Raw genomic sequence first — 13983 nt, forward strand, 5'->3', positions numbered from 1 at the left:
TGGTCGTTTTTTCGGCTAAAAACGCCTTACTATACATGGTCGTTTTTTCGGCTAAAAACGCCTTACTATACATGGTCGTTTTTTTCGGCCTAAAAATGCCTTACTATAAATGGTCGTTTTTTTTTCAGCTAAAAACGCCTTACTATAAATGGTTGTTTTTTTTTGGATAAAAACGCCTTACTATACATGGTCGTTTTTTCGGCTAAAAACGCCTTACTATACATGGTCGTTTTTTTCGGCCTAAAAATGCCTTACTATAAATGGTCGTTTTTTTCAGCTAAAAACGCCTTACTATACATGGTCCTTTTTTTCGTCCAAAAACGCCTTACTATACATGGTCATTTTTTTCGTCAAAAAACGCCTTACTATACATGGTCGTTTTTTCGGCTAAAAACGCCTTATTTATATGTTTGTTTGTTTTTTTGTGTAAAAACGCCTTACTATACATGGTCGTTTTTTTTTTTCTCGACTAAAGCGCCTTACTATACATGGTCGTTTTTTTCCTCTAAAAACACCTTATATATGTTGTTTTTTTTCGTCTAAAAACGCCTTACTATACATGGTCGTTTTTTCGGCTAAAAACGCCTTACTATACATGGTGGGTTTTTTTTTGGGCTGAAAATGCCTTAGTATATGGTCTACGACATGGTCGTTTTTTATCGGGCTAAAAACGGCTTACTACACATGGTCGTTTTTTTTTTCGACTAAAACGTCTTACTATACATGGTCATTTTTTTTAATCTGAAAACACCTTATATACGTTGTTGTTTTTTTTGTGTGGTAAAAACACCTTACTATACAGGGTCATTTTTTTCGTCTAAAAACACCTTAATATACATCGTTTTTTTCGTGGTCAAAACGCCTTACTATACATGGTCGTTTTTTTTTTTGGGGCTAAAAACGCCTTACTATACATGGTCGTTTTTTCGGCTAAAAACGCCTTATTTATATGTTTGGGTTTTTTTGTCTAAAAACGCCTTACTATTCGTGGTCGTTTTTTTTCTCGACTAAAGCGCCTTACTATACATGGTCGTTTTTTTCCTCTAAAAACACCTTATATATGTTGATGAGAAGGTTTCTTCAGCCGTCATCTGTACAAAAGTGGGCTGAAAACGGCTTACTATATGGTCTACGACATGGTCGTTTTTTTTCGGGCTAAAAACGGCTTACTACACATGGTCGTTTTTTTTCGACTAAAACGTCTTACTATACATGGTCGTTTTTTTTGTGTGGTAAAAACACCTTACTATACATGGTCATTTTTTTCGTCTAAAAACACCTTAATATACATCGTTTTTTTTCGCGGTCAAAACGCCTTACTATACATGGTGGTTTTTTTTTTTGGTCTTAAAACGGCATACTTACTATACATGGTTGTTGTTTTTTTATGTTTGTTTTTTGGCTGAAAACACCTTACTTTTCATGGTTGTTTTTTTTTTTTTTCATTTCAAAAATTCCTCACGATACATGGTGGTTTTTTTTGTCTAAAAATGCCTTACTATAAATGGTCATTTTTTGGGTGAAAAATGCCTTACTCTACATGGTCATTTTTTTTTGAATAAAAATGCCTTACTATACATGGTTGTTTTTTTTCATCTAAAAACGCCTTACTATAAATGGTCATTTTTTTGGGCTGAAAATGCCTTACTATACATGTTCATTTTTTTCCAGACTAAAAACGGAATTGACTATATTGTTGTATATCTTGATGGATGAAATAATTGAAAAATGACAAAAAAATGGATGTATATTTGGAATGCCGGGCGTCTAATCTTTTGCCACTTCTTCCCGTGAACCAACGTGACGAAGAAACGTTCAGTCAGCAAACGCGGGCGCCAGTTCAAAGCAGGTTTAATCGCATTAGAAGTTTGCATTTACAAGTCAGAGTGTCGCCATTGTTCAATTCTTATCTCCTCCCTGCAGCGTCATCGCAAATTCGACACTGTGAAGCCCCTTTCAAGCTTGTCGAATGACAACTGCATGCTCGCTTCAATGCTCACACCCGCCATCGTGTCAACCTTTTTCGTGACATCGCCGTCACGACAGGCACATTGTCAAGAAACAATAAACAAATGACCAAAACATCAACACAGTGGTTTGCAGTGCCTCATGTTGAGGGCGCAGGTGCGTCCCAGGTTGGCGCCCTCCAGCAGCAGGTCGGACAGTCGGTCCAGGCCCAGGCAGGTGGTGAGGGGGCTGATGAGGCCGTAGAGACCCCCCAGGGTGATGCCGATGGGCCAGCCGAAGAACAGCAACAGCACCAGCCACACCAGGCACCATAAACACGAGCTGGCGTTTGCCATCCTCCTCTGGAAAAAGAAAACGCCTTATGATACAGGCTTGTTTTTTGGGGGAGCAAAAATGCCTGACATGGTCGTTTTTTTTGGGGCGGAGGGGTAAAAACGGCTTACTATACATGGTCGTTTTTTTGCGTGCTAAAAACACTTACTATAAACATTTTTTTACGAGTATCTGAAATACGAGTATTTGACTTACGAGCATTTGAGTTACGAGTATTTGAGATACGAGTATTCGAGTTACTCGTATCTCAAATATTCGTAACTCATAACTCAAATGCTCGTAACTCAAATACTCGTATCTCAAATACTCGTAAGTCAAAAACTCGTATCTCAAATACTCGTAACTCGAATATTCATAACTGGTAACTCAAATGCTCCTAACTCAAATACTCGTAACTCAAAAGCTCGTATCTCAAATACTCGTAACTCGAATGCTCGCATCTCAAATACGCGTAACTCAAAAAATCGTATTTCAAATACTCGTAACTCGAATGCTCGTAACTCGAATATTCGTAACTCAAATGATCGTAACTCAAATACTCAAATTAAATCAATATCAAATTATATTTATTTAAAAAATAAACTTGAAATCAATACTCAAAACTCAAACGGTCGTAACTCAAATATCCGTAACTCGAATATTCGTAACTCAAATGCTCTTAATTCAAATGCTCGTATCTCAAAAACTTGTATCTCGAATGCTCGTATCTCGAATGCTCGTATCTCAAATACTCGTAACTCAAATACTCGTAACTCGAATACTCGTAACTCAAAACTCGTAACTCAAAAACTCGTATCTCAAATACTCGTAACTCAAATGCTTGTAACTCAAATACTCGTAACTCAAAAACTCGTATCTCAAATACTCGTAACTCGAATGCTCGTAACTCGAATACTCGTATCTCAAATACTCGTAACTCAAAAACTCGTATCTCAAATACTCGTAACTCGAATGCTCGTAACTCAAATACGCAAATTAAATCAATATCAAATTATATTTATTTAAAAAATAAACGAAATTAATACTCAAAACTCAAACGGTCGTAACTCAAATATCCGTAACTCGAATATTCGTAACTCAAATGCTCTTAATTCAAATGCTCGTAACTCGAATACTCGTAACTCAAAAACTGGTATCTCGAATGCTCGTATCTCAAAAACTCGTAACTCAAATGCTTGTAACCCAAATACTCATTACTCAAAAACTTGTACCTCAAAAACTCGTATCTCAAATACTCGTAACTCGAATATTCGTATCTCAAATACTCGTAACTCAAAAGCTCGTATCTCAAATACAGTAAAGTCTCGTTATATCGATATTCAAGGGAGTCCGAAAAAATATCGTTATAACCGGGACTATCGATATATCCGACCCTGTTTGCATGTAAGTTTCTCCGTGTGTGCATAGAAATAGTATCGATATAACCGGGACTATTGATATATCCGATATCGATATAACGAGACTTTACTGTACTCGTAATTCATATACTCGTAACTCAAATACTCCAATTAAATCTATGAAATTATATTTATTTAAAAAATAAATTTGAAATCAATACTCAAAACAAACGGTCGTAACTCAAATATCCGTAACTCAAATACTCGTATCTCAAATACTTGAATACGCGTAACTCAAATGCTTGTAACTCAAATACTCGTAACTCAAAAACTCGTATGTCAAATACTCGTAACTCAAAAACCCGTATCTCGAATGCTCGTAGCTCGAATATTCGTAACTAAAATGCTCGTAACTCAAATACTCGCAACTCAAAAACTCGTACCTCAGATACTCGTATCTCAAATATTCGTAACTAAAATGCTCGTAACTCAAAAACTCGTATCTCGAATGCTCGTAACTCAAATGCTTGTAACTCAAATACTCGTAACTCAAAAACTCGTATCTCAAATACTCGTAACTCGAATGCTCGTAACTCGAATATTCGTATCTTAAAAGCTCGTATCTCAAATACTCGTAACTCGAATGCTCAAATTAAATCAATATCAAATTATATTTATTTAAAAAATAAATAAATTTGAAATCAATACTCAAAACAAACGGTCGTAACTCAAATATCCGTAACTCGAATACTCGTAACTCAAATGCTTGTAACTCGAATGCTCGTAACTCAAATACTCTTACTTCAAATACTCGCAACTCAAACGCTCGTAACTCAAATACTCGTAACTGAAATGCTCGTAATTCGAATACACGTAACTTAATATGTAAACCAAATGCTCATAACTCGAAAACTCAAAACTCAAATGCTTGTAACTCAAACGCTCGTAACTCAAATATTCGCAACTCAAAAGCTCACAACTCAAAAGCTCGTAACTCAAATGTGCACAACTCAAATGCTCGTAACTCCGTTTTTAAAATGAAAAAAATGACCCTGCATTGTAAGGCGTTTTTAGCCCCAAAAAACGATCATGTATAGTCAAGAGTTTTTTTCCCTGAAAAAAACAACCATGTATGGTAAGCCATTCTTACTATGAAAAAATATATATATTAATGCAATCTTAAACGAAAATAAAACACCATGTATAGTAAGGCATTTTTGCCAAAAAAACGACCATGTATAGTAAGACGTTTTTAGCATAAAAACCGACAATGTGTATGAGGGCGTTTTTTGACGAAAAAAAAAATGTATCGTATGGCATTTTTAGCATAAAAAAACGACAATGTATATGAGAGGGTTTTTAACAAAAAAAATAAAAACACCATGTTTAAGAAGGCGTTTTTAGACACACAAAAAACAATGTATAGTAAGGCATTTTTTTGGGCCGAAAATAACCAACCATGTCTGGTAAGGTGCTTTTGGCAGAAAAAAATGACAGTGTAGTAAGGCGTTTTTATTCCGAAAAAAAACGACCATGTAAGTCGGGTAGTGTCTGTATGTTGTATTATTTAACCTGCTTATATTGGGAATCGAGGTTTAAGTATTTCACCGCAGCAAAGAATGAAAGGTTGGGGGGGGGGGGGGGGGGGGGTCGTATTTAGCTGCAAATGACTCATCCGGATGTGTAACTGCTCCTGTGTTAATATCCAACAACTTCTTTTTTCACTTCCCTCACCTTAACACAACTTTTGCCGCAACATATTCGCGCCGGCTAAAAAACAAGATAAGTAAGACATGTTCACCTTTTCAGCGCAGGATCAGCAGCAGATTCGTTCTCCGGCCGTCGGTTACCAGCGACTCAAATGAAATAATTGAGCCCGACGTGGAGGTGCCCGACTATCGTGTCAGGAGGGCCAACACAAAAGTCCGAGTGAGAGGCCAGAAGGAGGATGTGACACAATGCTCGGATTCATGTGACTTCACAACATTAAGATTGCAGTCATGGGGTTGACCTTTTTTTTTCATGTCATGGAGGGCGGGGGGACAAACAACATAGTGAGGCTTTGCAATGTACATTTCCCAAGGAACAGTGTGTGATCTGTCATGCCGTCAACATTTAGCTGGGATAAAGTTGCATTTTTATGCCGAAAAAATGTATTTGGAATATCAAAAAGTACTTTTCAAAATTTGCTGCAGTTCGATTCCTGTGATTAAAGAAAAGGTACAAATGTTTTTTTAAAGAGAAATTGGCATTTACACCATAACTTAAAGGACAACCGACACCATTTTTTTGTTTCCTAACTGACATCAGAAAAACGTTTTATAGCATCTAAAATACCCAAAACACACAGGCTGATATTTTTAGTCAAATGCAAAACACCAAGTGTACGAGTGTTTGAGTTACAAGCGTTTGAGTTTCGAGCGTTTGAGTTACGAGCATTTGAGTTGCGAGTATTTGAGTTATGAGTATTTGAGTTACGAGCATTTGAGTTATGAGTATTTAAGTTACGATCATTCAAGTTATGAGTATTTGAGTTACGAGCATTTGAGTGACGAGTATTTGAGCTGCAAGTATTTGAGTTACGAGCATTTGACTTACGAGTATTTGACTTACAAGTATTTAAGTTACGAGCATTTGAGTTACAAAGATTTGAGTTGCGAGTATTTGAGTTATGAGCATTTGAGTTACGAACATTTGAGTGACAATTATTTGAGTTGCGAGTATTTGAGTTACCAGCATTAGAGTTATAAGGATTTGAATTACGCCTATTTGAGTTACAAGCATCTGAGTTGCAAGCATTTTAGTTATGAGCATTCGAGTTGCGAGTATTTGAGTTATGAGTGTTTGAGTTACGAGCATTTGAGTTGCAAGTATTTGAGTTACGAGCATTTGACTTACGAACATTTGAGTTACGAGTAATTAAGTTGCGAGCATGAGTTACGAAACGTTTTTCCGATGTCAGGAAACAAAAAAATGGTGTCAGTTGTCCTTTACAAAAATATGCAAATGTATTCAACGTCCGTCAACTATTTCGTTACAAGCTAAAATTCAGATGCAAATTTCCGAATGTGAATGAGCCGTTGTACCTAATAATGTGTCCATTGTGAATAAATAACATGTATTTTATTTATTATTTTAAATGTTTATTAAAAATGACTAAAAATGGGCGTGACATGATGTTTAACTAGGGTAAAAAAAAAAAAAAAAAGATCCATTTTGTCCTCTCAAGTAGTCCTGACTAATCATCCTCCATTATTGCTTTTCATCTCCTCCCTTTGGACAGTCCGCATTCTCTACATTGCTGTCACTGTCCTGTTCCGCTTGTTTGGGCATTTTCTTCACTTCCTGTTTGACTTCCTGCCCGCTGGCGTCTGCCTCAGACTTTGGTTGGGCGGCGTCGCCTTCTCCCTTCGCGATCTCCCCTGTTCCATCCTGGCTTTCCGCCTCCATGGGGGTCGGCTCCGGGGCCTCCGCCGGAGTCGACGCGCCTTGCTCAGGGGCCGTTGCCTCCTCGGGCCCCGGAGGCCCCGCCGCCGGCTCGTTCTTCGAGCTGGCTTGTGAGCTGTCGGTTGGCTCGTCTTGCAGCGGAGGCTTGGCTAGTTGTTGCTGTTGCTGAGGAGGCAGCGTGACAATTGAAATTTGGTGGCTCCACAAAAATAAATAAATACATTTTTTACTAGAGACAAATTGTGTGTGTTCTGCATACTTAGCCAATAAAGATTATTCTGATTCTGAATAAATAAATACATTGCGGCATTTCTCATGAGATTTTTCTCCTTATGGTAAAATGTCATAATTTTTGCTAATTTTTATATATTATACAGGTAAGATCCGACTTACGACCGGCTCGACTTATGACTACCCGTACTTACGACCACGACCTCCAGACCCTATTTTACAATTTTGATTCTACCTCTATTCAATTTTGAATGGATTTCGACTTACGACCATTTCGACTTACAACCGTTACGACTGTCGGAACAGAACTCGGTCGTAAGTCGGATGTTACCTGTATTTGGAAATCTTTGACATATTTACATATTATATTTGGAAAACTATTTTCATTCAATGAAGGTGCGCCTTATATATTAAAAGTTTGAAAAGACACCATTCATGGGGGGGGGGGCGCCTTATACTCCGGAAAATACAATAGTTGATTTGGGACCGTAAAGAAGTTCGTTTCTGGGCAAAAATTCAACAGAATGTTATTTTTCACATAATCGAACCCCAACTGAAATAAAAATGGGTCATTTGTTACCTACCTGTCTGTACTTTTGTGAGGTCTGCATCATGTGCATGTACATGTTGTATACCAGGTTGGCCATTTCAGGCATGTTTTGGACCACCTGGTCCGGCTGCTCCGAAGCATCTCTCTGAAAATGACAAAAAATAAATAAATAAAAATACAAAAATAGGTCAACATCAACATTTCAACTGAGACTCGGTGGATAAAAAAATTGTTGGCCATGACAGTTTGGTGCAGTGCAGACTGAGCTTTTTACTGGCCGCTTAGGCGGGGGCCGCATATGTGTGCCTAAAAAGAGCTGTTTGCCCCCCAAGCGCCCCCCCCCCCAGGTGGGGCTTAGCCAAGACTCTCCGGTCACAGGAAGTGTCAGCGACCCCGGAGCCTATTTTGGACACGCGCACCAAGACGTGCTTAGAGGGTCATACATGTCGCACCAGACGAGCGATGCGATGGGCTTTCGGGAGGGGGGGGGGGTGACATTTGACCTTTGAGAGGGTGCGGGAGGGTTAATTATAACCGGGAGTTCATACTTTCCCAAGCTTCTAGAATGCTGTGAACAGAAAAAGGGGTCTGGAAGTAAGTCTTGAGACCACAGGGGTTTAGGCTGAATTTGCATATAGGACATAGGGTGCCTACCCATTGATCCATCCATCAGTCTGTCCATCCAACCCATCCGTCCGTGCATCCATCCAATCTTCAGACAACCGGATCCAATCCAACCCAATCTTCCATCCATCCAAAATATCATTCATCTGTCTGTCCATCTATCCTATACATCCATTGATCCAATTGGACCATCCATCCATCTACCAAATACATCCATCCGACCCATCCATCCCTCCCTCCGTCCATCGATGCATCCATCGATCCTTCTACCCAATCCCACCATCCATCTACCAAATACATTCATCCATCCATCTACAACATCCATTTACTCAATCCTACCATCCAACTACTAAATCCATCCATCCAATCCCACCATCCATCTAATCGATCCTACCACCCAACTACTAAATCCATCCATCCATCCAACCACCCATCTACCACACCCACTATGCACCAAATACATCCATCATTCCATCCTTGCATCCATCCATACATTCACCCACCCGATCTTACCATCCATCTACCAAATCCATCCATCCATCCGTCCAATCTATCTACCAAATCCATCCATCCATCTACAACATCCCACTAACATCTACTCAATCCTACCATTCATCTATTAAATCCATCCAATCCCATTATCCATCTACCAAATCCATCCATCCAACCATCTCCAACATCCCACCGTCCATCTACTGAATCTAACCATCCATCTAGCAAATCCATTCATCCACACACCCAACAAACCCACTCATCCATTCATCCATCTAGCAAATCTATTCATCCGTCCATATACCCACCAAACCCACCCATCCATCTAGCAAATCCATCCATCCATCCGGCATACCGGCTGCTCCTGGCTGTAGTACTCATGCGGTCGGATGTGCAGCTGCAGGGGGCGCTCCGTCAGCTGGTTGAAGGCGGGTGTCAGCTCAAAGCAGTTCTGGAAGAGGGCCACCCGGGCGAAGATGTAAAGGCCCAGCCGTGCTCGGGACATGGCCACAACCAGTCGCCTCACATCCCTGAGCAGAACGCGGGAGGGTTAAGTGGGGGGCGAAGAGGCCCATAGGCACCAAAATCGACCGAAACGTCCACTTGTAAAAAATGTAAGCAATTTAAGTCATGAAGCGGTTGCCCCTTTTTTTAATCGACCGGATCTTGTGTCAATCAGTGAAAACGGGTCTATATGCATGCAGTTTCATCAGGACACGTTTATTAAAAAATAAATGCGTTGACTTTCCGGGCATGTCGGATCGTGTAGGAAGTTGCTGTTGATCCAACAGAGGATTATTGAGCCTTTAGGTTCCTTTTGAGTGACATTTTAGTCATTTTTCAAAGCATTGGATGAGCTTAATGGGGCCACTTAAATGAGGGCCATTGACCAGCTCGTCTTTGGATGACGTTAGAACTTTTTTTTCAAGTGTGTGAATGTGTGTTTACGGATGTGGGAGTTATTCCAAGGCCAGTCTTTGCTTTGATGGAAAGAAGTCTGGCAAGGCTGTTGCCTTTTTTTTAAGTCAACAAAATGCGCAATATGTCCATCTGATTAAGAGGATTAATGTCTTGCGGGTGGTTTGGTGAGTTGAAGATGCAGTCCCCGTGAAGCCAAATGTAAGGGGGGTCAAGGGGTGGAGGGGCTGACCAAGAAAACTCCACAGAGACAAAACACAACAACCACCACCAATCAGGAAGGAGCGATGAAAGCAGGAGAGCCAATCAGGACACACGCTAGCTAGCCTGTGGACATGGCACGGACCAAGAGACGCCCAGCTGGGCAGCGCCGTGTGACACGCCAAGGAAAAAAGTGGACCAGCACTGCGTGTGTATGTGCGTGTAGGAATGCTCCCCACGAATTAAAAGTGTTGGCTTGTCATATGGTCGGCTGTACTTCCCGTGGTTGTCACGGCAGCAGATTGCCAGGAGGAGAGAGTTGGGATAGTAGAAAGAGGCGTTGGTGGGGTGGGATATAAAACGGTGCTGAGTGGCCCGTTGGCGGCTATGCCATCCCAAAAGTAAATAGTCAAAAAAAAAATAAGACATCAAAAAAATAAATAAATACAGTAAAGTCTCGTTATATCGATATCGGATATAGCGATAGTCCCGGTTATATCGATACTATTTCTATGACGCACGGAGAAAATTACATGCAAACAGGGTCGGATATATCGATAGTCCCGGTTATATCGATATTTTTTCGGACTCCCTTGAATATCGATATAACAAGACTTTACTGTAAATGCCGAAATAGGTCTTGTTGTTTTGGCATTTTCCTGTGATTTTAACAACCAAGAAAAAAAATAAAATAAAAATAATAATAATAATAATAAATAATAATTAATTATTATTATTAGTACCTGAGATGTCCGACAGCTTTGGTTCGGACCAGCGACAGGATGATATAGTCGTTCTGCTGACCCTGGAACCTGTCGACAGTCGTCACCTGGAAAGTCACAAAGTCGTGTTGTTACTGAGCACCAAAAATCTAATAAAAGCACATGAGCCGATTCCTCTTTGCAAAGTAAATGAAAGTACATTTTAGCTCAGAGGTGGGATTTTGGCTTTGAGATGAAGGGAGGGGGTTCCCTTCACCTAAAATACAAGAGTGTGTCTGCGTTTGGGTGGTTGTTATCACCGTGTGACACACTGTCGTCTCTAAGAAGGCTTACGGGGGCACTCTATCTTTTACCTGGACGCCGGAGACTCAAGGGGGAAGGAGGCGAGGTTGCTACGGGATGAGAGATTAGTGAAAAGTGGGGGCAAAAAGCAAGGAAACGACTCAGCCAATTTGCTTTGACACGGTGGTAATCCCGTCACGGCATGAGTGCGCACCAATGATACTTTAAAGCCTGACATAAAAAAGTGGGGAACACGCCGACACTTTGAAATCGAGAAAATTCAACTGTGAATGTACGCCCGCTGGACTTTGTGAGAGGTCGGAAATGTGGCTATGGCATCATCACTCAAAATTTTAAGGAATTTGGCAACAGCAGTTTGAGTGCAATGCAATGAGTGAGTGATACGATAAACTGAGAAAGCAAAAAAAAGAAAGCAAACAAATGAACCAATAATTTAAAACAGGACACGCCAAGCGAACTAACCAAACAAACAATATTGGCACTGTTAGCAAACAACCAGAAAAACTAAATAACCAACCATAAAAAGAACTAGATAACCAACAAACAAGCTAACCAAAGAACCAAAAAATTAACCAACCAAACACTTGATACAGAAACTAGCCAACAATCAAACAAGAAAGGTACTGTGTTACCAATCAACCAACAAACAAAGAAAAACTAAATAACCAACCATAAAAAGAACTAGCTAACCAATAATATAGCTCACCAAAGAACGAACAGAGTCACCAATCAAACATCTAAATACATAAACTAGCCAACTTTCAAACAACAGAGGTACTGTGTTAGCAAGCAATGAACCAGCAAACATAGAAAAACTAAATAACCAGCCATAAAAACAACTAGCTAACCGACAAACTAGTTAAGCAAAGACCCAACAAATTAGCCAACCACCCAAACACCTAATACTGAAACTAGCCAACGACCAAACAATAAAGGTACTCATTAAATAACCAACCAACCACCAAACTAACCAATAAAACAAAGAAGCTAGTAAATTAGCAAACGACTAGAAAACAAAAAATAAACTAGCAAGCCAAATACAAAATGAATTAGCCAAACATCCCAAAATAAGCTAGTTATTCTCCAACCAATAAACTCACCAAACAACTAAAAAAGAAACTAACAACTAACCAACAAAATTAAACACCAAATTAGCCTGTCAACTGTCATTCGTTGAAGGTGCTTAGCACAGGTCACAGGCTAACAGGCTAACGGGTTTTACGGCCATGCTGCTATGTCAGAATAACATAAAACACTTCCACGTTAAAGCGTTTATTAAATAAAACACTTGAAGAGGACACAGAGGTTGACGTGGATCAATAGGACGCCGGAAAAGTACGGAGAAGTTAAAGCGGCTCACAAATACAGCAAGCACGGCATCGGAATCAGCGTCAGTGAAGCGACAAGGCTAACGTGATGGCGAAGCGGGATTATTTAGGTCTCTTGTTGCTGTGCGGAACAGGTGCAGCACCAGAGGCAAAAAATGTGCTGGTCGGCTACGGCTGCAGTTGGAGGATGGCACGCGTGTTCTAAATCACACCATCCAAAGAAGTATCTTACAAATGACATAATCCCCACCATTGGGATTTCACACTCATATGTTGCCATTTCAAGACAATGTGTGGATTTATTGATTCGAGGCAAAATGATCACATAATAAATCATAAAATAAGATAAAATACAATTAAAAATCAGTTTTTTTTATTATTATTGTTGTTGTTATTGTATTATTATTTATTTATTATTAATAATAATAATACATTTCATTTATAAGCGCCTTTCAAAACTCTCAAGGTCACCTTACAGTCGCAGGCTAAGTTTTTGTCTGTGGGTGAGCAGCGGCAGCCATACCCAACCCGAAAGTAACTCAAACAGATTGAAAGCTAGCTTGGTAGCAAATTGATAGCTAATAGCTAGGTAGCCAACTAGATAGAAAATAGAGAGCGAGCAAGATAGCTAGCCAACATTCAATACAGCGTTTGAAACCTTAGACTCTCTTCTTTTATCAGAAAAAAAGGGTTAATTCCTAAATTATATGGGTCTGGAGTTATTTGAGCTTGAAATTGGGGCGGTTGTCCAAAATACAATGCAATACATACATATTGGTTTATATAGCGCTTTAACAACAGCTAAAGCTTGTACAAAGCGCTAACATGGAAAAATGGAAATGCTGCCCCCCCGGTGGAAAAGAACAACCATTGCCAGAGGCCATGGCCAGCGCTTTATCGGCACCCAAGCGTGAAAAAAAAAAAAAAAAATCCGGAATGGCGCTTTACGTCATATCGTTAATTATTATTATTATTATTATTATTATTATTATTATTATTATTATTATTATTATTATCAAACTGCCTCATAGTGCGGAAAATACGGTCGAAATTTCTGAGGATACAACCAGCTGTCATGTTAATTTTGAGATGCTAGCAAAAAAAAGGAATGAGTACTGTATTTTCTGCACTATAAGGCGCACCTTCCACGAATGACATTTTTAAAAACATTTTCCATGCATAAGGTGCACCGCATTATAAGGTCCCCCTCATAATGTGGTGCACTATCACCCACGTGTGACCAATATCATCTGTGAGGTGGGATAATTAAGGTATCATATTTTCTGGAATATAAAGCGCACCTTCAATGAATGACATATTTTTAAAACATTTTCCGTACATAAGGTGCACCGCATTATATGGGGCCCCTTTAATGAATGACATATTTTAAAACGTTTTCCATACATAAGGCGCATCTGCAACAGATAACATTTTCAAAAAAACGTTGCCGTACATAAGGTGCACCGCATTATAAGGGACACCCTCAATGAATGACATATTTTAAAATGTTTTCCATACATAAGGCACAC

General features: G+C 39.5%; 1 protein-coding gene across 1 annotated transcript in view; it reads right to left on the reverse strand.

The window, feature by feature from the left end:
* Nucleotides 1-1834: 1834 nt before the first annotated feature.
* aqr (aquarius intron-binding spliceosomal factor) overlaps nucleotides 1835-13983 on the reverse strand; it is a 54932-nt gene continuing 42783 nt past the window's right edge. Inside the window, exons 33-37 of the mRNA XM_089004711.1 lie at nucleotides 10845-10930; nucleotides 9338-9512; nucleotides 7901-8011; nucleotides 5440-7250; nucleotides 1835-2309 (exon numbers count right to left, since the gene is read on the reverse strand). Of these exons, the coding sequence (XP_088860837.1) occupies nucleotides 6891-7250; nucleotides 7901-8011; nucleotides 9338-9512; nucleotides 10845-10930 (732 nt within the window). The 3' untranslated portion in view covers nucleotides 1835-2309; nucleotides 5440-6890. The remainder of the gene's footprint in view (nucleotides 2310-5439; nucleotides 7251-7900; nucleotides 8012-9337; nucleotides 9513-10844; nucleotides 10931-13983) is intronic.

Source organism: Hippocampus bargibanti, linkage group LG09, assembly GCF_051943395.1.
Source record: "Hippocampus bargibanti isolate YZ-2025 linkage group LG09, ASM5194339v1, whole genome shotgun sequence".
NCBI classification, from domain to species: domain Eukaryota; kingdom Metazoa; phylum Chordata; class Actinopteri; order Syngnathiformes; family Syngnathidae; genus Hippocampus; species Hippocampus bargibanti.